Source organism: Orycteropus afer, unplaced genomic scaffold, assembly GCF_000298275.1.
Source record: "Orycteropus afer afer isolate SDZICR_OR568_19922 unplaced genomic scaffold, OryAfe1.0 scaffold00515, whole genome shotgun sequence".
Taxonomy (NCBI): domain Eukaryota; kingdom Metazoa; phylum Chordata; class Mammalia; order Tubulidentata; family Orycteropodidae; genus Orycteropus; species Orycteropus afer.
Genome location: NW_006922102.1, coordinates 1,221,976 through 1,244,511, shown reverse-complemented (window position 1 = coordinate 1,244,511; position 22,536 = coordinate 1,221,976). Strand labels below are relative to the sequence as shown.

Here is a 22,536-nt window from a genome sequence, read left to right as displayed (position 1 = left end):
GTACAGTGTTTCTCCTTCGGGTCACCTTACATGCCAGACCTTCTTCTCCATGTCAATAACCTGCCCGTCACATGTTCCCCAGACTCTGTGGGTTGGGAGATTCTGTACTGAATGTAGCTGAGAGCCACTAATGACTGTCCGGGACTTGGGACAACAGCACAGACTCAAAAGGGAAAGAAAAGGAAACTTCCATTGTCCAGCAGCACCCAGCACCCCGCTCAATCTTATTAACTAAGCCGTAGCCACAACCCACAACGAGCTCAGCCACTATTCCACTCATTTTCAAGACGTTAAAAAAAAAAACAATTTAATTTATAGCCAGACTTGCACAGATTCTACTGAGAATACTTTTATTGTACAGCATCATTTACACAACAGACTTGTTTGGGGAGCATTTACAGCCATTGAGTGCAATTCCAAACCTCCGTTTCCCCCACAGTCCCACACACTCATCACCATCTCAGGGTTCCGCTCGACAGCAGGAGACAAAGCTGCTTGCTTTGTGAACAACTGAATAGAATCTTCCGTGTCAAGAACGGAGCCACTATCCTCTCAAGACCCTGTGTACATATGAATAAAACCTAAGCATGTGTTATAGATCACCCCATCACCTGTCACAATTATTAAAACCAAATCCCATTTCTCAAAAAAAAAAAAATCTTAAGAAGCTGACCAGTATTTACAGACCCCATTAAATTACACATAAATAAAATCTGTACAGTAACACGGCTTCTCAACATACAGATTCACCACGGGGAATGGGGACAATGGGCAGCAACAAAACCTGCCTCAAGTTTCCTCTAAAAACCAAGATCTGAAATAAATATGCAAATAAAGCTTCAGTACCTCAAAGGAACATGTCATTTCAAAGAAGTCTCCCGTTTGAAGTGTTAACTTTATGAGTTTTAAAAAAGGAAATAAACAGAAAAACAAAATCTCCAGCAGGCTATGTCTACAAGTTTCCTAAAACCCAAAGGCTCCCTTTGAACAAGTTGAAGGTGTTTCACATACCACCTATTAACTTAACTAGTTGTTCAGATGAGAACCTTTGCTTCCTAGTGCAGTATCTGGTATCTGAAGAAGCAAGACACCTTTAAGACAAATGCTTAGTGGACTCCCAAAGCAGCCACTGTCTTAAAATGCAACAACAAAGTTCTCTTGATGAAGTCACATCCAGATGACATTTCACCAGGTCCGTGTGGTTCTTGTTAGATGAGGGAATTTACTTAAAGGCTTTCATCTAGAACTGTATATAGCACCACGTTCAGAGAAGGGAAGAAAGGGGCTCCAAAAAGCATACAAATAAAAATTTAACAGGATAAGGAGCAGTACTCGTTTGCCTGCTAACTTGTCCAAAGTTAGGAAAGACCTTCAGCGCTAGAGAAACAATGAAAAAATCCGGTGGGCGTGTAAAAAACAAAACAAAACAAAAACAAAACACAAACACTGCCAATCCAGAAGCAACAGTAAGGTAGGTAACAGACTGCCCCCCAACAAGAGGGGCTTCTAGTCCAAGGATGGATTTCACTGTCCTTTTCCTCCCCATCTTATTTCCTGTGCTTCTCTATCTTCTCAAGGGCTTTGTTGGAGTCGGCTGGGCTCTGGTCTCCAGGGTTCATGTAAGATTTGTCTATTACCATCAGAGCTTCTTTTATGTAGTTCTGCGCGGCAGACATGGCGGCACAGATGGCCTGGCTGCCAAACCCGTGGGTGATCAAGCTGAAATGAGACAGGTAGTTCTGTATGCTGGTCTCCAAGACCGGAGTGGGCCTGCTGTTCCCGTTGGGCGTTCGGTCTTGAGTGAGAAGGTCCGTGAACTCTTTACACACTTGCCTGTGAAGACCGTCAACAGATAGGTGAGCTGCAGCTAGCGCCTTTCAGGTGAAGGACATGGGGGGAGGGGGCAAGGCACCTCAAGTTAACACCTGGGAGACAGTTGGATTTTTGGACTGACTCAATCAGGAAGAACTTAGACATAATAGTAGGAAGTTACAAGGAGCCCTGATGGTGAAACAGTGAAGCACCCAGCTGGCTAACCAAGAGGTTGGTGGTTCTAACCCACCCAACAGCTCCACAGTAGACAGACCAGGCAATCTGCTCCCATAACATTACAGCCTGGAAGACCCCATGGGCCAGTTCTACTGTCACATGAGGTAGCTGATCAGAATGTACTTGGTGGCATCTCACAACAACTTCTCAGGGGCTCAAGGGCACTCAACAAAGCAGCTAACTAGCTCGTTTAACATCTACTATGTGCTAGGTAGGAGCTAAGCTCTTTCCAGCACTATCTCATGTACTACTCGTTGCAATTAGAAAAGATAACAGGATTAAGTCCAGTCAAGTGGTCAAGGTCACCAGGACTGGATATGATGGAGCCAGGATTTGAACCCAGAAAAATGTGCTCCAAAAGTTAAAAGAAACCAAGGGATGGTCATGTACTTTGGGGACAAGTAGGTAAACCCTGCCCAGAACTGGCTGGAAGAACCTGGTGAATCCCACATTCCCCCTGCCACCCCCAAACCCACTCACTTTACAAAGGTGGGTCCACTGGGCATCCTTTGGCCTGTTTCTTGAGTTGACCAATTCTGCTTCATTTCTCATCATTTAAAAATCCACCTAGGTTTTTTTTTTTTTTTTTTCCAAGAGAAACTCCCAAGCAGCTTTGTAAGTAGCTCTGGAGTCATTTAATTTGCCTACATGCCACCTATAAACCCACGCTGATCATTCAAAAAAAAAGTCTCTTTATCTGGAAACAGAAGGCACACAAAGACAGGTAATCGTCTTCCCCTGAGTGACAAACCAAACCAGTTTTCAACACACTTTTGTATGGAGAGAGGCTTACCCACTTTGAGCTGAATAGCTATGCAGCTGAGACAGTTCATCCAGAGCAAGGCACACACAGAACTAGGTGGGTTTTAATTTCTAAAAGAAGGTCCCTTTCAATTTTTTGTTTGCCATCCTAATTTAACAAATATTTCTTTTTTTCACACCAGGGACCGTGCTGGAACTCTGAACTGCGAGGTCTGGGGCATTCGGAAGGAGCCAATGCAAGTCAGGGTACTTACTGGGCCGCCAGCAGCATGTTCTTCCGGGTTGCCATCTCATTCCGTCCTCCTAGATGAGGTCGGGTCAAGTATTCGGCCACCGATTTACTGGGGAACTCGGCTTCACAGACGTATGCAAAGTCCCGAGCCAAATGAACAGCTTCGCCTGCAACAAGAAGCCATGGCGGGGCTTTAGGGTGGATGGGGTCACCACCACCACTCTCCTGCTCACACTAATTGTTTACCAGTGACTTTGCCTTTGGAAAAGAGACCAGACCTTTCCAGGGGAAACCATTTAGGAAGTAGGAGAACTTCTTGGGTACTTCCAACAGGTTCTCCACCCCAGGAATCTTAAGGGTGACAATCACAGTGTAACAAAAAAGACTCTGGTGGAAAATTCCAACCACTCATTTGCCCATAAACAGAACCTCAAGACAGACCCACGTGGGTTTAAGTAATGAAACGTCATTGTGGGAAAGGAAATTTCAGGGAGATAAATAAGCATGTTTGACCAAAACAAATTGGTCACTCTATTTTAAAAAATATTAAAAAAAAAAACCTGACAAGTGTTTTACATGATGCTTTTTTCCCCCCCATAATTGTCAGAAAGACTTCTAGGGTGGCTCCATATCGAAGGGACCACAGGTCTCTATTTTGTTTATGAAAAAAAAAAAAAAAGAGGAAGAAGTTTCCTACTGGAACTGTAAGAGAGCCCTAACCATCAACTTGGACTGCCCACCCCCTTGTCCAGTCAACTGGCGGAACAAGAGGGGAAAGTCCTCAAGTTCAAGAAAGTCATCTTCCACCGAAGTACTCTTCCCGGCTCCAACACCATGTGGTGGGGCCACCAGACTTCCCGAAGGAGACTCTCAGGCCATCGTTCCTGCACCCTCTTATCCAAGCACTGCTGAGCCACATTCATGCAGGTCTCCCCATACGTGCCAAGCTCCATGCGGGGGCAGCTGTTCCTAAAGGCACCCTTTCTCCTTACCCTGACCCCCAGAGACCTTCCTAAAAAGGTAGGCAGGAACCCTGTCATGTCATCAGGCTAGGAAAGGAACTGTTGAGGAAAGACCATATGGCCGGCTAGGACTACATCTCATTTGCTCTCCAGCCCATACAAGATGCCCAGCAACGTGCCCATTGGGCTGGGCACTTGGGAGACTGTGCCAGGTTTGAGGATAAGCTTCTGCTGCAATCCTTTTTCCTGTGAGCAATTACAAGGCACTTGGTTTGGCTCTGCAAATAATTGGTTTACTTTTCCCTCATTCCATATTTTCAAAGTTGTATTGCCAGCTACTTGACTACTTTTCAGGTTGGGGTGTGTGTGTGTGTGTGTGTTTGTATGCACCTCCATTTCAAGAAACAGCCTCCAGTCTTACAGGGATGGGGACTGAGGCACAATATACCGAGGCCAGGGTTCCCTTGCTTCATCTTTTTCTCTTTAATGGAGGGAAAACAAGGTTGTGAACTAGGCTGGTCTCATCATATTGTTGTTGTTGTTATGTGCCGTCAAGTCGGACCCGACTCACAGCGACCCCTCCCTTGGGTTTCCGAGGCAGTATCACTACGGAAGTAGATTGCCCAACCTTCCTTCTGAGGAGTGGCTGGTGGGTTTGAACTGCCAGCCATCTGGTTAGCAGTCAAGTGCCTTAGGCACTATGCTACCAGAGCTCCCATATTAAGGAAGAAAATTCTTAACTGATCACTGTCCCAAAATGCAAAGGAGCTCTGGTTGTGCAGTGACTAAGCACTCAGATGCTGATTGGAACCCCCCCCCCAACAGGCTCTGCGGAAGAGAACCCTGCTGGCCATCTGCTCTCCTAGATTATAGCCTAGAAACCCCTATGGGACAGTTCTGCTGTCACGTGGGGTCGCCGAGTCACAGTCACCTTGGGGTCCCTGAACAACAACATCCCAGTACCCCACAACCACTATCATTCAACAAGAAATGCCCACACGTCTGCCAGCACTGAAATGAGGAAAAGCAGTCTCTTGTGCTTTGATTTCTGGGGGACCCCCAAGCAGCCAGCTATTGAGCTGCCCATCTGCTGGGTAAGGTTCTTGTGTCCCTGGTAAGGAATCTGACCATCCAGACAGCTTCCACAGTTCAGGAGTTCTGGTCCAGCCTTTTTTTTTTTTGAAAGGATATTAAAAACAGCACAAAAAAACCAGACAGACCACACAAAGACACCTCACGAACCTTCTACTAGGGACGTCAGGAGAGTCACATGGGCGGCTTTCCGTCGGCCGGCTGGGAGGTTCAACCCAATCTTGTCCAACTTCTCCCGCAAAGAACGGCCCCCATTCTTAGACTTGGCTCTGCGTAAAAGGAAAGGAGACTGTGGCTAATTGCGTCAAAAACCACACTTTGAAACCAAATTCCCAGAGTGCTGCTGTCCAAAGGGAAATGAATCCAGTACCTATATTATTTGGATCAATAGTGCTGGTGCCACAGCAGGTAAAACATTTGGCTATGTTAATCAAAACGTTGGTGGTTCAAATCTACTAGCCACTCCCCAGAAGAAAGATGAGGCAGTCTCCTTCTGTAAAGATTTATAGCCTTGGAAACCCTATGGGCCAGTTCTATCTGACCTACAGGGTCACTAAGAGTTGGAATAGACTCAGTGGCAGTGGGTTTTTGTTTTTTGTTTTTTTTGGGGGAGGGAGTAAATTTAAAAAATTTCCTAGCCTCAACATATTTTTTACTCACAGAACATTCTAAGTCATAGTGGAAGATGGAGTAGGTAAATTTCACTCCTAAAAACTGCACCCCCAAAATAACTCCCTAGGGGAACAAAATTCCTTCCCCAAGTTCTCCCTTCCCTTAATACCAAGTCCCGCCACTGCACACTTGGAACCAAACTAACCAAATGATAATTTTTGTTAGCGCTGTGTTAGCACTTCCCCCCACTTTTGGCACTTTCTGAAGAAGTGTACAGAAACGCTCCCCGAGCCCATTAGAATTCAGCGTTAGGTATCAAAGTTACATAAATGATAAAAATATCTCCCCAGTCCACTTACACATTCACCTTCAGCCACCCAACCACCCTGTCCCACAGTAAGTACCTTCTGAGAACACCTCCCAGTAGGGAGGCATTTAAGCATTCAGGCGGGGACAGTCGCCGCTGCACTTCAGCCACTGTCACTTTGTATTTTGATGTGGAGCTGAGAAGGGACAGTCTTCCCGGGACGGAGCAGAAGACTTCGCTGGGGTTCATCACGGCTCCTACCAGCTCCTTCTGACAGGGGAGACTCAGGGGGTTCTTGGTCATTGAAATAGGACCTAGCAATGACGAAGGAAGGCGCATCAAGAGAGCTGCATCCCAACCAACAGGAGAAATCTTCAACACCAGTAACCAAAGATGGCACATAACAACAACAACCACCAAAGCTAAGGGAGACCCTGCAACCAGTAACGCTGGGCACTGCACTGTAAATTGCAGATTTAAAAAAAAAAGGAAAACAACTGTAGCCTTCAAAGATAATCTAGTCTGAATTCACAATTTAACACCTTGCGAAGTTAATTAATCAAGGTCCCTAGCATGGCAGGTTTTCATCTCCGAGCCCCTGTGAAGAGCAGTTTAATTAGAACAGGGGCCTCAGAGGACTACTTCGATACTAAAAAAACGGTGTTGGGTTTTTTTCCTCATACAATGAACAACCAAAATCGTAAGATACTTTCAGATTCCTTACCAAAATCTTTCAGTATATGTGATCACAGTGAATTTAAAAATACAAGCACATCTCTTTTTGTTGTTACGTTTACTGGGAAAGTTTGTTCATTTTGGTGGGTTTCTTTCCCCAAAAAAGCCTCTTTCCTCAATCAATTCAAGCAGCTCAAATCCAAAGCACACGGAAATTACCTTTAATTTAGGTCCAAGCTATCTTCCAAACAGGTAATCCGTCAGTACCTAACTTCATTTCACAAGCCACTCACAGCACCAAATAATCCAATTTTCTAAATCCCTTTGCTTGATCCCGCATTAAAACCAGCCCACAGATCACTCCACCCACCTCTGTCGCTTTCAGGGACATCTATTCACTCAGCCAAATTGTTCCTAAATGTTCTTAGCAGATCAGAATGAAGGACTCTTCCCAAAATCCCATAAACTCATTCAGAATTTAAAATCTCATGGAACCACTCAAGATTTTAAATAAATCAGTGTTAACCTACTGTGGCAAACTTTCTCTAAGCTTGCAAATTCACCTTCTAGAAAATAAAACCATGGTATAACGAACACAGAGAAAAGCACTCACCTTTAATTCCAAAACCGCTCCTAGAAGGTCTACCCGCATCCTTTTTTCCTCTAGGTCGACAAGAAATTTCTTTTCAACTCCTAACACCTATCTCTCCCTCTTCATGTCGCCCCATAGAGTCCCTTTCCCACACAAATGTCCCAAGCCGGCCACCAAGGGCCCCCATCTTGCCAACAATTAATAACTTCACAAGGCAGTTAAGAACAAGCTCAAGTTGCGGCCAAAGGCAATTGAAAATCTCCTTACCTTTCCGAATGACCGTTTGATCGTGCAAAAGCATGTGCTGCTCGTCGACAGTCTGGGGAAGGAACGACAAAGGTTCTGTTAAAAGTGTGGGGAGTCTCGCCAGGCATGGGATGCAGGGGGGGAGGGGCAGGGGGCAAAGAGTTCCGGCAGGTGGGCCAGGAGCCCAGGCACTCACCTGCACCTCCTCCATCTGCTGCGCCATGTCATGGAGCCCCAGGTTCTCGGCCAGGCCCGCGGCATCCAGGGCGTGCGCGTGCGGCAGCAGCAGGTCGGAACGGCGGTAGGCCTCCCTGCGGGCGCTCACGGCGCCGCCCTCCAGCCCCGAAAGGTGGGGCAGCAGGCCGGCTGGGCGCCCGTGGTGCGATGGCAGGCCGGCGCCCTCCTGGCCTTGGCGGCCCGGCCAGGCCTGCTGCTGGCTGCCGGCGGGGGCAGGCTGGTGCAGCGGGTTGATGGCGGCGGCGTACGCTTCTCCGAGGTGCGAGTAGGGGTCGGCCGACTGCGAGTACGCCAGCTGCTGGTAGGGAGGCGGGAAGTACGGGGGCGGCTGGTATTCCGCGACTCCAGCGTGCGAGAGGGGCGGCGCGGGGCTGTAGAGGTGCTGCCCGGCTGAGGAAAGGTGCGGAAGGCGCGGGTTCCCATTGCTGCTCGCGTCGTGGCGATCCTGGGGGCGAAAGAGACGACCCGGTTAGTACGAATCCCTGCTACCGCGAACCGCTGCCCCCGCGCAGAGCCGCGCGATCCCAGAGCCACGTGCCCGAAGTAACTCGTAGTAACCGCGCGTCCGCAGCGGAAGGAAAAGTTTACCAAGGTATCCTCAAAGAAAGGCCGCGAAGGTCTGGACGCTCCGACGCCCGGAGGCGCCAGGTCTGCGCTGCAGCCCTTGGGCCCGGCGAGCCCGCAGGCCGGGGAAGAAGACGCTCTGCGGCGCGCCAGGGGCAACGCGTGCTCGCTCACCAGCCCGCACATATCGGCGGCGCAGGGCGAAAGGAAGTGGGAAGCGGCAACCGCGGAAAATGCGCGCCGCGCGTGACATGCGCGCTTGCCCCCTTCCCAGGGACCCTCCCCCCTTCCACGCCCCCGGGACAAAGACCTTCGGGAGGGCGACGCGCCCTGGCACACGGCCTGCCACTCAGCGCCACCCGTGAAACTCGGGGAGGGACCTCGCCTCGGTCTGGGCTGCCCGTGCCCTGGGCCAAGTGGTAGTCTGGGACGAGACCGCCCTGACCGGCCCCGGCCAGTGTCCCCGCACATCGAGGCACAAAAAAAGAATGAAAGACCCCCCAAATTGGGAAGCCTTGCCTGCGCACGTTCCTTCTCTCCACGGCTGTGCGGCTTAGATCCTAAAGTGTGTGTGTCCATCTGTCCCCAGGGTCACGAAGGTGGTGTGGACCCAAGAGAAACATGGCACCGTCGCCCCCTAGCGGAAGTGTCCGGGCCTGCACGCAGGGCAGCCCCTCGCGGCCCGAGGGTGCCTAGTGGTACAACGGGCCGGGCCCGGCTCCCTCTTTCTGCGCCCAGGCGCTAGCCGCACGCCGCCTGCGTCTGCTTCCTCTTCCCGCTCGCCGCTCCCTCCCTCCCACTCTCCGAAACTCTAGCTCAACCTGTCCGACTGGCTGGAGCACTCGCGAGCGCAAGGCCCCATCTGCCTCAGTCTTGTCGTGCTCCCCCCCCCAGCCCAGCCCCCACTTCTCTTGAAAGCCAAACTTCTGTTGTTTTCTTGTTTCTCCGAGGAGGTAGAGGGGCAGGTGACAAGCCCGCCTTGGAAGGAGCGTCCGCAAAGGTGTTGCCCTCAGGTCACCTCGTTTCACGTCTTTGGACGGAGATTTCGTGCGTAAAAGCCACGTCTAAGGATTGCAGACGGGGCGCGCTTCCGAGAAAACGGGAAGGGCTGTTTTGCTTCGTATGAAAGCTACCGGTAAACGTGGGGAGTGGGATCTGCCGTTCTCTTTCTAGCCCCTTCCCGAGGGCTGGATATTTAGGAAATGGCTCGAAGCAGGAAAGGGACCCGGAGAAATGGGCGGAGGGGTGTCCACAGGAATGGACCCCGTCCCACCAAGAGGAGACGGCGGGCACCTCCTCGCTGCTCCTGCGCCCTGGCCCTGACCTCGGTGCGGTGGCCCCGCCACCCGAACGTGTGGGGCCGGCTTGCGCCCCTGCACCTCCGCTCACCTCGCAGTCCTCTTCATACTTGACATTATCGGTTATTTTCCACAACATGGCTTCCGGCGTCCCCCAAAACAGTCGCCAGTTAAATCCAGGCTCCCCCCACCCCCCGAGCGGTAAATCCAAAATCCGGGTCACTGTGGCCAGGCTTCTGCCGCCGCCTCCGCCGCGCGCGGGCCTTGGTGTCCGGGTCACTGAGCGCGCTTATGCGGCTCCCGCTGCTGTGGACCGCGAAGGCCGCCCCGGTGCTGTCTGTCCCGGCGATAGCCGGGGGACCCGGGAACCTTAATGAGAAGTAAATTATCATAACTCCTCCCCGGGGGCCGGCGCGAGGCCCGGCCGCCGGGCGGGGCGGCCCCAAAGAGTCGCAGTCTAGCTCCGCCCCGCACCCCGGGCTGGCGCCGCGCCGAGGCCCACACTGCGGGAGGCTGGGAGGGAATGGAGGGGTGGCACCTCGCCGGGGGCCGCGGACCTGCTAAAGCCCGGGCCCTCCGAGGCGCCTTCCAGCTCCCACCCCCAGCCAGCAAGCACCCGAGATTGGCAGGCTGGGGACCAGGCTTCTGGGGCCTGCGAGGGGACCCCATTTGCCTAAAGCGTCGCCTCGCACCTTCCGAAAGACCGACGTTATCTGGGGTTAGAGACCCCGTACTGGGGGGCGGGGGTCCTCCTCAGCAGCTGGGGTCGTCTCAGCTCCCATACGCGTCCCACCCCACCGTCCCACAGACTTAGGTTTGGGCTAGGGATCGGCAGCGGAGCCCCAACTCGTTCGGAGACGCCCCCTTCCGTCCGCGCCCCTCGTGGGCAAAGCGCATGCCGGGGCCTGGGGAAAGCTGGGGAATCGGCCCCAAGCTCCTAAAGTCGAGGACTGCTGCGTCCGCCACACTTGCCCGCAGCTAGGTCTCGGCGGCTTGTGGCGCGGGGCGGCGCCCTGCGCGCCCTCGTCAGCTCTGCCTTGCCCAGTTCTGCCGGGCTCGGCAGCTTTTCTGGCGGGCAGGCACTGGAAGCTTCGGGGGTGCGGGCCAGAGCTAAACCCCGAGCGCGAGAAGTCCCCCCGCTGGCGAGGTAGACATCCCGGTACCCCAAGTGGGGGCACAGAACGAAACTTCCTCGTCCATAAAAATTGTTTCCAATACGTACTTGCCACCCACACTTGAAAACAACGTGCAATGTTGCTTTTAAAAATATTTAAGAAACGAAATTTATTGATCCGAATATTATAATTGACTTTTCATTGCAAGAGGAAAGTAGCCTAATTCTCGAGGAAGAATTTTGTTGGGGCATCCCAACTGGTCCCCGGAACTAGACTTAAACACTCCGAGCGGAGCGGGGGTGGGGTAGACGGACTTCCGATTTGCTTCCGAATCCAATGTTGCAATAATCAATACCTGTATCACTACGGAGCTTTGGGCCTTGAGTGGGCGCGCCTCTCCCTCCCCCTACTCACAGATGACCGCGGCCACCTCTCCCCCAGATCCTCCCACGGGTCTCTTGTCGAACTTTATAGCGTCTTTACATTCAGACTGGCCTCAAATCAATGAACTGAAATAAAAATAGGCATTCTCCAAGCGCAGTGTCTTCCCTGGTCCCAGACAACAGTCAGAACCAAGATGACATTCCGACCACTCGGCAGAGCAAAACTTGCAGGAGAAACCAACCAGCTGGGGGCTTTGCTCGCCCACCATGCCTTCGGGGTTTTGCACGAAGTACGAAGGGCAGTCGATTTATTAAGACACTTGCTTACGACCCCTGACACCTCGCTTCCAAATCACCCGGGCCTGGAGGCAAAAGAAACCACCGCAGCAGTGTTGCAGATTTAGGGAGTAGGCTTCGGGGGCAGCTGCGCAATGAGTGGATCGGCCCCGGCGCCGCAGGCACGGTCGCCCCAGACGTGGGAGACTAGGGTCCCTCGCCTGCCTCCGAGAAAGGCTGCGACGAGCCTCCTTCGGACGCCCCAGATCCCGGTACAGGGCTCTTATTCAGCCTGGGCCCTCTCTCCCGGAGCTGGACGCCAAGACCCATCAGGGGTGGGGCTGGAACAAGTTGGCTCCTTGCTGGGCACTCCCCGACTCCCGCAGGAGGGTGCCCACCCCCACCCCAAGCCCTGCCTGCAGTCCTTTCTTCCCGCAGCACAATTCGCCGGAGCCACCTGCAGGAACAGAGATTCTTCTCCGCCCGAGGACGTCCAAGGCGGAAGGGAGCTGATGGGCCCCGAAGGTCAGGGCGCCTCCACTCGGGGAGGCCCAGAACCCTAGAGGCTTCGTAATCACTGGTCGACGGCCATTCAATCCCAAGGCAGCGCCCCTGGATCACCGCACTGCCTCCCCTCCACTGGTCATGCGCCAGGGCCAGGGCTACCTCTGCGCCCTTGGTAGGGTGGCGGCCTTGCGCGGGGACGGTGCGCCAACAAGCTGTAGCGCCAGAACTCGAACCCAGGCACGCGCGGCCTGTTCGCGGTTCCAGAAGCCTCCGCCCTGCGTTCAGCTTAACTTTCCCAGTCGCTGAGTCGAGCGCTAGGAGCCTTTTGGCTACTGTACCTTAGACAGACCCCAAAGCCCCCGCCCCTCACCCTCCGGAACACTACGTGGGACTGCGTGACCGCGGCCTGAGGCAGCCAGCATGGGGGAAGGGTGCCCCATCCGAATCCCGGAGGCCTCGTAGGGCCTAGCTAGGTGCAAACAGGACGCAGGGGTCCCGGGGAAGCCTTGCTCCATGCCTCATGTTGAGCAAGGATGAAGGGAGCGTCGGAAGTTGTCTCCTCTTCCGCCCCCAAGGGAGCTTGCCCGCGCACGCGCCAGCCGGGGACCCACGCACGCAGCCCACGCCCAAGCCCCAGACGCCAGATAGGAGGCGACAAAGCGTCCGCCGGGACAGCAGCGCCCCGTCTGTGCGACACCTCCAAGTAGGCGCGAGGTTGGGTCCCTCTGGAAACACTACTCCTTGCCCCAGGCCGAGTCCGCCGCCGATCCTACCCCCATCCTAGGCCAGGAAAGCGGCCGGGCGGGTAGGGCGGGCTTGGGCCTGGCGCGCGGCTCCTCTTGCAGCCCCAGGGAGGGGCACGAGGCAGCAGGTGGAGGCCCCGGAGCGCCCTCGCCGAGGCCGCGCGGTGCGCAGGCTGTGAATCCTGACCTTTGAACCGCGTGTGCTCTGGTAGGGCCAGCTCTAAGTGGCGGGCCAGGGTCGCGCAGAGCGGATAGGGCCCGGGCCTGCTGCGGTGCGGGGGAGAGGCGTACGTTCACGCGCCCCACCCTACGCCCCGCGCCCGCTCTTCGCGCACTGGCACCCACTGGACAGACGCGTCAGAAACCACCCAGGCCGGCATAAGCTCACTAAGAACACATCCTGGAGCGCCGTGCACCAGCCCTCAACGAACCTACAATCATAGATATTTTAATGCTGCGCAGGGCGTAGACGCTTCTCGTCCAAAGCGAGAATTCAACACTAGCTCCGGTTACTGCTCACTCTTGTGCGCGCGCCAAGTCGGGCACCGCGCCGGAAGGGCTTCGCGACCCTTAAGGTCTTTCTCGCAAATACCGGCTTTTTCCAGGTGGACAGAGAGGGGCGAATGGACGCGGCCTGCGGATCGCCAGGTTGCCGAGCCAAGGCCCGGCATGTCGGAGGGCTTGCTAGTGCAAATGCCCAGGGTTTTGTCTCTAACTTTGCAACCACCCACCCCTGGCGCAGGGGGCGAAATTTTTAGCCGTCGTGCTAACGCACAGCCATGGAGCTGCCTAGCACTCCAGGCCACCTTCCTAGCGGCCCTCGGGGACCCGTTAGAGACATGCCGTGGCCTTCCTTGCTCTGCCTCGAGGACCCTCTCGCCAGAGGCCAGGCTTGGCTGCAAGGAGATAGACGCCTGCACAACTCCCGTCACCTCTCCACCTACATCCCTGGGCCCATTTGCACTCAGCCTAACTGCTCCGAGCGCAGGCGGGAGCCCAGTGTCCCCCGAGGCCTTCTCCGCGCTGTGTCCTACACAGCGGCGCACCCCGGGGCCAGCCAAGCCCCGAGGCTTTGACTCACGTATCTGGCCGCCACCAGGCATTGGAGAGACCCACTGTGGCCGGGTGCTGGGCGGCGGCGCCCCTCCTGCGCCAAAACTGCGCCCAGGCACCACCCTGCCCCCCGCGTCGGCGCCCATCCCACCCAGCGAGCACCAGCCTTCCCGCTCGCCTTACCTCCCTGCCAGTCTCTGCAATCGCGTTGGCCCTCCACCCTAACGCCTCTCTTCTCACCCTTACGTGCTGGAAGCTCATGTCAGCTCTAGAAACCTTTGTGAGTTGGGGCTTTTAAGAGTCGGAGCAACGCCGGGATTGCTCTCACTTGAAGGAACTGCCCCCAAGGGCCGAGCCTTGTGCGGTGAAAGGCTTGGAGCGTTTATTTCATTTTAAAGGGAGGGGGAGGGGCGATTACTCACAGCCAGAGCCAGCTATCGCGATTGGAAGACGTACCTGAGCAGGCCCGCTACCCCTCCTCCGCTCCCGTCTGAAAATGCCAAGTCGCCGCTTGAAAAGGGTCTCCCCCTTTGGGTATGTGCATGAGGGGCTCTCCCCATCAAGGAATTATTTTAAATGGAGGTTGTGTCTTTCTGAGGAGGGCCATTTTTACATACTTAGTCTCCAAAACCAGATTTATTAACATGTCTGTGAATTCTTGCAGTAGTCGGTTCTACCTTCCATCTGACTTCTGACACCTGAACGTCTCCGGGCGCAGATAAAATTAAACCAGGAGGAGTGAATCTCAGGGGACATGGAAGGGGAGTCAGGGTTTCTGCCGAGTGCTGGAGAGACACGTTTGCACCTTGGCCATCACAGGCTATTTAACTTGAGGAGGCAGCAAAGTACCTAGGGAAGCTATGGGTATATACATAGGCAACACAGCATCATTAGGAAAACAAACCGGAAATAAACGCTGGCGGTGACTGTGCTGTTGGCTTAAGCATCATGGAACTCGGGACCTCCAGCAGGCAGGAGACGCCCGACCCATAGGGAAGCTGCAGCTCATTACATGGGTCCTTGAAGGTTTCCCACAGAACTGCCAGGCGACTCAGTCTCTTTCCCAGGGAGACTGGCATTAGTAGAAGAAAAACTCAAGAAGTGGGAAGAAGACGGTAGGTTTCCACCCCCCATCTCCTGGTAAACTCACCCAGAGTTCCTCAGCCTCCCAGCAGACTTCAAAGGCATGATTTTTTAAACTCACCCACAGATTTTTACATAGAAATGTAGATTTTTACAGTGTTCAAAGCAAAACACAACCACCACCACAAATGATCTTAGCAGAGCCACACTTTAGGGTTAAGGATTTTCCCTAAACACTCCCTCTGGGCAAACGATAGTTAAAACTCTGGGGTAGATCAGCCCTCCTTGAGCTGTAAGGAGGATTTTGATGATGCATATTTTTCTGTCCGAAGAACAATGCGTGTCGTGCTATATGACCCCACTGTGTAGCTGAGAGAACCAGGCCGGATTTTAACAGGAGCTTGTGAAAAAAGACCTCCAATGAGGTGGGCTGACACGGTGGCTGTGAAAACAATGAGCTCAAATGTAGCAACAGTTGTGAGGGCGGCCAGGACCCGCGGTGCATTATTCTGTTGTACACAGGGTCACTGTGAGTCGGAACCTAAGAGCAACAATAATGCCCCCAGCAGGAGGGAACCTTGGTACCTCAATGGTTAAGCGCTCAGCTGCAAACAAAAAAGTGAGCAGTTTGAACCCACCCGCCACTCCTCAGATGTAAGATGTGGCAGTGCAGTCTGTTTCTGTGAAGATTACAGCCTTGGAAACCCTGTGAGGCGGTTCTGCTCTGTCCGATAGGGTCACTATGAGTCAGAATGGGCTTGATGACAACTTTTTCTTTCTTTCTTTCTTTCTTTTTTTTTAATGCTCAGGTAATAAGATGGGGTGGGGAGGGAGGTTGTGGAGCGAAAACTGACTTTTTACTTCCTTATTATTGAGGGTTTTGTTTTGAGGTGTTTTGTTTTTTTTGGTGGGGAGGGTGCAATTAACATTTTTTTCAATGCATATTAATCACTGTTAGCATTCTGATTTTAATTCAAAATTTGTCCAGAAAGATGTGTGTGTGTGTGTGTGTGTGTGATGTGTTTCTTGGACTTTGTTGCTACTGCTGTGGTTGCATCTTTTATCATTTTTTTTTCTATTAAAAAGATGCAATAACCTGTGCTAATGACAAATGTATTGTTTTTCTTCAGAAATTAGAGTACCCAGGACCATGGTCACGGGACATAAAGCTCAATTGGCATAACATACTATACAAAAACTTTGTTCCACATCCTACTTTAGGAGCTCTGATAGGGTAGTGCCTAAGGCATTTGACTGCTAACCAGAAGGTTGGCGGTTCAAACCCACCAGCCACTCCTCGGAAGGAAGGTTGGGCAATCTACTTCTGTAGTGACACTGCCTCGGAAACCCAAGGAGGGGTCGCTATGGGTCGGATCCAACTCGATGGCAGTGGGTAGACATCCTATTTTGATGAGTAGTGACTCGAGTCTTAAAAGCTTGCAAACAGCCCTCTAGATGCAACGATGGGTCTTTCCTCACCCAGAGCAAAGAAGACAGAATGAAGAAAACCAGAGATGCATGGAAACAGTTAGTCCAAGGGACTGGTAGACCATGCGATCCTCAGCCTATGTGACCATGAGACCAGAAGAACTAGTTGGTGCCGGGCTACCACTGTCCACCTCTCGGAGGGGCATTGGTGCAGGAGATCCCGGATGGAGTGGGAGAACACGTGGAACAAAACTCAAAATCATGAAAAAGAAGACCAGGTTTGCTGGTCTGCTAGAGCCTGGTGAGACCCCTGAGACTATGGCCCCTAGTTACCCTTCAAGTCTGGAACTGAACTCATTCCTGTGGCTTCCAGCCAAACAATAGACAGGTATGTGTGGTGAACATTTACACCAGGTAGATACACTCCTTGCAGGGATTAGTCATGGGAGAACAGAAGGGCAGTCAGTGTCTGCAAAGGGACAAAACGGGGGGAGGCGGTAGTGCATAGGAGGGGAGGACCCAGGGAGGAAGTGGAAAGAGAGCTGTTACATTGTGGGAATTGCAGTCAATGTCCTGAAAGAAAATGTGTATGAACTGCTGTATGGAAAATGAATTTGCTCTGTGAGCTTTCACCCAAATAAATAAATAAATTTTTACTCTCAATAAAAAAGAAAATAAATTGGAGTACCGTGTACTGCCAGTGCGTGAGTATGAGAAGGTGGCACCTGGACAAACGCTCCTTCCCCAGTGGCCTTACTCTAGACAGTCTCCCCGCACCAGGGACCCTTTGGAGAAATCTCAGCTTGAGCGTGGCCACGTGCCTCCATTCTCTTTGGGCCACTTTTTACAGTCCTCCCAGTCAGGCTGCCACGTCTTCAATGCGCCCAGCTCACAAACACCAGCTTCCCCGGACCCAGTGCCAAGCTCCAGGGTTCTGCATGTAAGAACTCATCTCAGTGGGGCTTGGGCCCAAAGGCAACAACAGAAAGGCCTCAGTGTCTCCATGGCGACCCAGGGATCCAGAGTGCAGCCCTCGCCAGCAAAAATCAACTCCAAATTTAAAACCAAACAGAAAAATATATTATTCTTTAGATCCACTCTGTAATTGAAGTGAATACTGATTTCCAAACCCTCGTTAGCACCAGGTCCAGCATTGGAAAAATTTTAGGCAAGACTGAGATAAAAGCCAACTGCTGTCGAGTATATTACAACTCATGGTGACCCCGACTCACGGTGACCCCAACTCACGGTGACCTCGTGTGTGTCAGAGTAGAACTGTGCTCCGTTGACTCTTCAATGGCTGGTTCTTCAGAAATAGATCACCAAGCCTTTCTTCCGAGGTCCCTCTGGTTAGACTTGAACCCCCAACCTTTTGGTTAGCAGCCAAACACAGTAACCATTTGCACCACCCAGAGAGAGAGAGAGAGAGAGAGAGAGAGATAAACCCAAACCAACACCTGGTACTGTTGAGTCAATTCCAACTCATAGTGACCTGTGGGACAAAGAACAGAACTGTCCCATTGAGATTCCAAGGCTGTAAATCTTTCTTCTAATGAGCAGCTGGCGGGTTTGAACCACCAACCTTTTGGTTAGCAGCCAAATTTGTTAACCACTACACCACTAGAGCTGTAGAATAAAGCAGAGGTTTGCAAGTGAGGTCCCAGGACCAGCAGCATTGGTATCACCTGGCAGTGTGTTCGGTGGACGCCTCAGCCAGACCCACTGATCAGAAATGTGGGAGGTGGCGTCATAGTCTGTGCTTTTTAACCAGCCGGCCGGGTGATTGCAGGGCGCCATGGAGTTTGGAAACCACTGCAGAAGTGATTGCTATGAAAACAAGTGTGGAATTGTGGTTCCCTTGTTCATAGGTGAGCCTTTGGAGCTACGGAGGTCGTTGTTGGGCGCTGTTGGGCTGATTCCGTCTCACAGTGACCCAATGTGACCCAGCAGAACTGCCCCACGGGGTTTCCTAGGCACAAGAGTGCATCACCAGGTGTCGCCTCCAAAGAGCCGCTGCTGGGTTCAAACCACCAACTTTTTTTTGTTTAATATTTATTGTGATTTGGGTGACAGTTTACAGAGCAAATTCGTTTTCCACAGAGCTATTCATACACATTTTGTTTCATGATGTTGTTGTTGTTGTTGTTATGTGCCGTCGAGTCGGCCCCGACTCATAGCGACCCCTCCTTGGGTTTCCGAGGCAGTATCACTACGGAAGTAGGATTGCCCAACCTTCCTTCCGATACTGACTGCAATTCCCCAGAATGTAACAGCTCTCTTCCCACTTCTTCCTCGTAGTTACTTCTTCCCTGTGTCCTTCCCTCCCATGCACTCCTGCCCACCCCCCAGCTGTCTCCCAGTGCATACATAGCCCTTCTGTTCTCCCATGATTGATCATTGTTCCAAGGATCTATCTACGTGATGTAAATGTTCACCCCATATGCCTGTCTATTGCTTGGCTGGAAGCCACAGGACTGAGTTCTGTTCCAGACCTGAAAGGTAGCCAGGGGCCATAGTCTCGGGGGCTCACCAGGCTCTATCAGACTAGTAAACCTAGTCCTTTTTTTCTTCCTGATGTTGAGTTTGTTCCACATTGTTCTCCCACTCTGTCCAGGATCTCCTGCACTGATCCCTTTCTGATTGGTCAAACCACCAACCTTTTTCTTAGAAACTGTGTAGAGTACGTGAAATTGGCATGATTCAGAACAAGGGCTGCACACGGGAAGGGATTATGTCTTTGTTGTCTGGGTCTTGTAAACCTTTTTGTATTGACAGGACTTTCTGAAATCTTATCACAAATGGGTCTTTTACACAAGGAAACTACTGGACTCAGAGCCACTGATTCACACCTTTACTTTTTTGTTTTAAAAAACAGTTTTTCATTCATGTAAACAATGTTATAAAAATTCTCTAATTCGTATGGATTTTAGTTAAAGGAAAAGGGGCAAGGAAGTTTATCTTGTTAACTCAAGCAGTGTTACTTGCTTAAGAATTTTACTGGTTTTAAACTGTCTAAGTCTCTCTCCCTGCTCCTCCCACCCCCACCCCCCCACCCCACCCCCGTACTTCCCTAGAGGATTAGATTGTAAACCTCATTGTCAGTTTTACTCTGGAACAAGAACTGGTTAATCAAGGCTTCCCCAGCCCTCTCCATCCAGACAAGGAAGGCACTTCCTTCTTCTCTTTGCTGCCCAGGACCGCCTGGGTGCCCCCTGTGGCTTTTGATGGACCCCAGGAGAAAACATAGCCTCAAAGAGGACAGGAGGGAACAGCCAGGGGACAAAGTTTACAAGGGCACCAGAAAGTTTGGTAATCAGGATAATGTTTCAGTGCAACACATTTCAAAAATTAAAAGTGATGCAAAAAATCTGCATGAATGAAAGATCAACATTTTAAGCAAAGATGCTCTGTCGTTTGTTTTATAATCCTGTATTCTTGTTTGTGGGAAACAGTTCCAGTCACCGGAAGTTCTGAGGCCCCCTCTCCTTTTATGACACCAGGTGGGTTTGGTTTTGGGTGGGTTGAAGTGGTGTGTGCCCAGATGGGCACGGGGCCTTGGTATAGGGTCAAGGGTTCTCGTTGTAGAGCTGCTATATTTCCACTTGGGAGGATGTCTCCACATGTGTATGTATCCACCACTAACCTCACTGCCATTGAGTCCATTCCAACTTATAGCGACCCTATAGGACATGCTGTGAGAAGGGACCATTCCCTGGAGAAGGATCTCATGCTTGGTAAAGTGGAGGGTCAACGAAAAAGGGAAAGGCCCTCAACGAGATGGACTGACACAGTGGCTGCACCGATGGGCTCAGGCCTAGCAAGGCTGGCACAGGCTACCCATCTGGGCACACACCACTGTCAACCCACCAAAACCCAAACCCACCTGGTGTCATAAAAGGAGAGGGGGCCTCGGAACTTCCGGTGACTGGAACTGTTTCCCACAAACAAGAATACAGGATTATAAAACATACAACAGAGCATCTTTCCTTAAAATGTTGATCTTTCATTCACGCAGATTTTTTCCATTATTTTTAATTTTTGAAATGTGTTGCACTGAAACATTATCCTGATTACCAAACTTTCTGGTGCCCTTGTAAACTTTGTCCCCTTACAGTTCTCTCTTGTCCTCTTTGAGGCTACGTTTTCTCCTGGGGTCCATCAAAAGCCACAGGGGGCACCCAGGCGGTCCTGGGCAGCAAAGAGAAGAAGGAAGTGTCTTCCTTGTCTGGATGGAGAGGGCTGGGGAAGCCTTGATTAATCAGTTCTTGTTCCAGAGTAAAACTGGAGAGGGGCTGGCACAGGACTGGGCAGTGTTTCGTTCTGTTGTACATACGGTTGCTGTGAGTCAGAGATGACTGGATGGCACTTAACAATAACAACAATAGGACAGAGTGCAACTGCCCCATAGCATTCCCAAGACAGTGATCTTTACAGAAGCAGACTCCCTCATCTCTTCCCCCTGGATCAGCTGGTGGATTCGAACCACCAACTTTTTGGTTAGCCGCTGGATATTTTAACCACTGTACCACCAGAGTTCCTTACACATGTACAAAGGCACATGTTTTTTCTTTGCCTTGAGCTTCAGTATGGCTGGCAGGGCACTAGGAGCTACAGCTTACTCTAGAGAGAGCCTGCGAGCAGGGGGCAGAATGGAACACGAGACACTGAACCCAAACCCAAACCTATTGCTGTCAAGCCCTTTCAGACTCATAGCAGAGAAGAACTGCGCCACAGGGTTTCCAAGGTTGTAAATCTTTATAGAAGCAGACTGACACATCTTTCTCCTGTGGAGTAGCTGATGGGTTCAAACCACTGACCTTTCAGTTAACAGGTGAGCAGCAGATACAGGAGGAGCCAAATGCTCTGAATGTCTTGTTTTCTGTCGAGTTGCCCATGGAGCTGCAAGGCTGGTGTTGCTGCCTTTCCCAGAATGCACCATGCTCTGTTCTCTTCTTCGTGTGGTTAGGAGAACAGACTCAGGGGCCAGACCGTCTTGTCTACTGACCCTGCAGTTACCTTAAGCTAAGTCCTTCAATTCTCACTGCCTTCGAGTTTTTGCCTGCAAAATGGAGATAACAATGCCTATATCACACTCCTTCCCACAAAGAAAATATTGTTGAGTGAATTCCAACTCATGGCAACCCTATGTGGTGCAGAGTACGACTGTTCCACAGGGTTTTCTTGGCTGGAATCTTTACAGAAGCAAGTCACCAGGCCTTTCTTCCGCAGTGCGACTGGGTGCGTTCAAGCTGCAAGTAGCCGAGAGCCATCCAAAGACCTGCCTACCTCTTGGGGTTGAGAAGTAACAAGATAATATAGAGAATGTTTAACACAGTGTGTGGCAAATGTGAAGTGTTACAAAAGGTCAGTAGGACTATTATGATTGTTTTCTTTACAGACTGGCATAGGCTGCTTATTATTATTATTGTGATTTGGGTGAAAGTTTACAGAGCAAATTCACTTTTCATACAGCAGTTCACATACACTTTGTCTCATGACATTGACCACAATTTACCCCAATGCGACAGCTCCCCTCCCACTTCCTCCTGATAGTTGCCTCTTCCCTGTGTCCATTCCTCCATGCACCCCTGCCCCCTGAGCTGTCTCCCTGTGCATAAGCAGCCCTTTTTCTCCCAGGATTGTTCTCTCCAAGGAGTGTATCTACCTCAGGTAAATGTTCAACTCATATGCCTGTCTTCTGTTTGGCTGGAAGCCACAGGTGTGGGTTCAATTCCAGACCTGAAGGGCAGCTACGGGCCATAGTCTCAGGGGGTCCACCAGGCTCTGTCAGACAGCAAACCTGGTCCCCTTTTTTTCCCCCCCAAATGATTTTGAGTTTTGTTCCACATTTTTCTCCCTCTCTATCCAGGGTCTCCTACACAGATCCCTCTCCGAGTGGTTGACAGTGGTAGCCGGGCGTCATCTAGTTCTTCTGGTTTCATAGTTGTATGGGCTGCAGATCGCATGGTGTACAATTCGCTAGGACTAATTGTTTTCATGAATCTTTGGTTTTCTTCATTCTTCTTTGCTCTGGACGAGGAAAGACCCATCATTGCATCTTGATGGCTGCTTACAAGCTTTTAAGATCCCAGTCACTACTCGCCAAAGTAGGAGGTGGAACAATGTTTTGTGTAGTATGTTATGCCAATTAAGTTTGATGTCCCCTGTGACTATGGTTCTGAGCCCACAGGTTCAACTACTCAGTCCCTCTACGTAACTGGCTGTGACCAAGAAGTGACTACAACCTTGTCCCTTGTCAGCTCTACCATACACCTGGGAATTCAGATCATACAAATACACTTATAGGACTACTGTCTGCC

At 51.5% G+C, this 22,536-nt stretch overlaps 1 protein-coding gene across 1 annotated transcript; it reads right to left on the bottom strand.

The window, feature by feature from the left end:
• Positions 1–1,547: 1,547 nt before the first annotated feature.
• TFAP2C (transcription factor AP-2 gamma) lies at positions 1,548–9,767 on the bottom strand. Its single transcript, XM_007955591.2, has 7 exons — positions 9,720–9,767; positions 7,726–8,211; positions 7,551–7,602; positions 6,114–6,330; positions 5,248–5,366; positions 3,066–3,210; positions 1,548–1,833 (listed from the first exon to the last, which is right to left on the bottom strand). The coding sequence occupies exons 1-7, from the start codon at positions 9,765–9,767 to the stop codon at positions 1,548–1,550; spliced, it is 1,353 nt and encodes a 450-aa protein (XP_007953782.1).
• Positions 9,768–22,536: the final 12,769 nt, after the last annotated feature.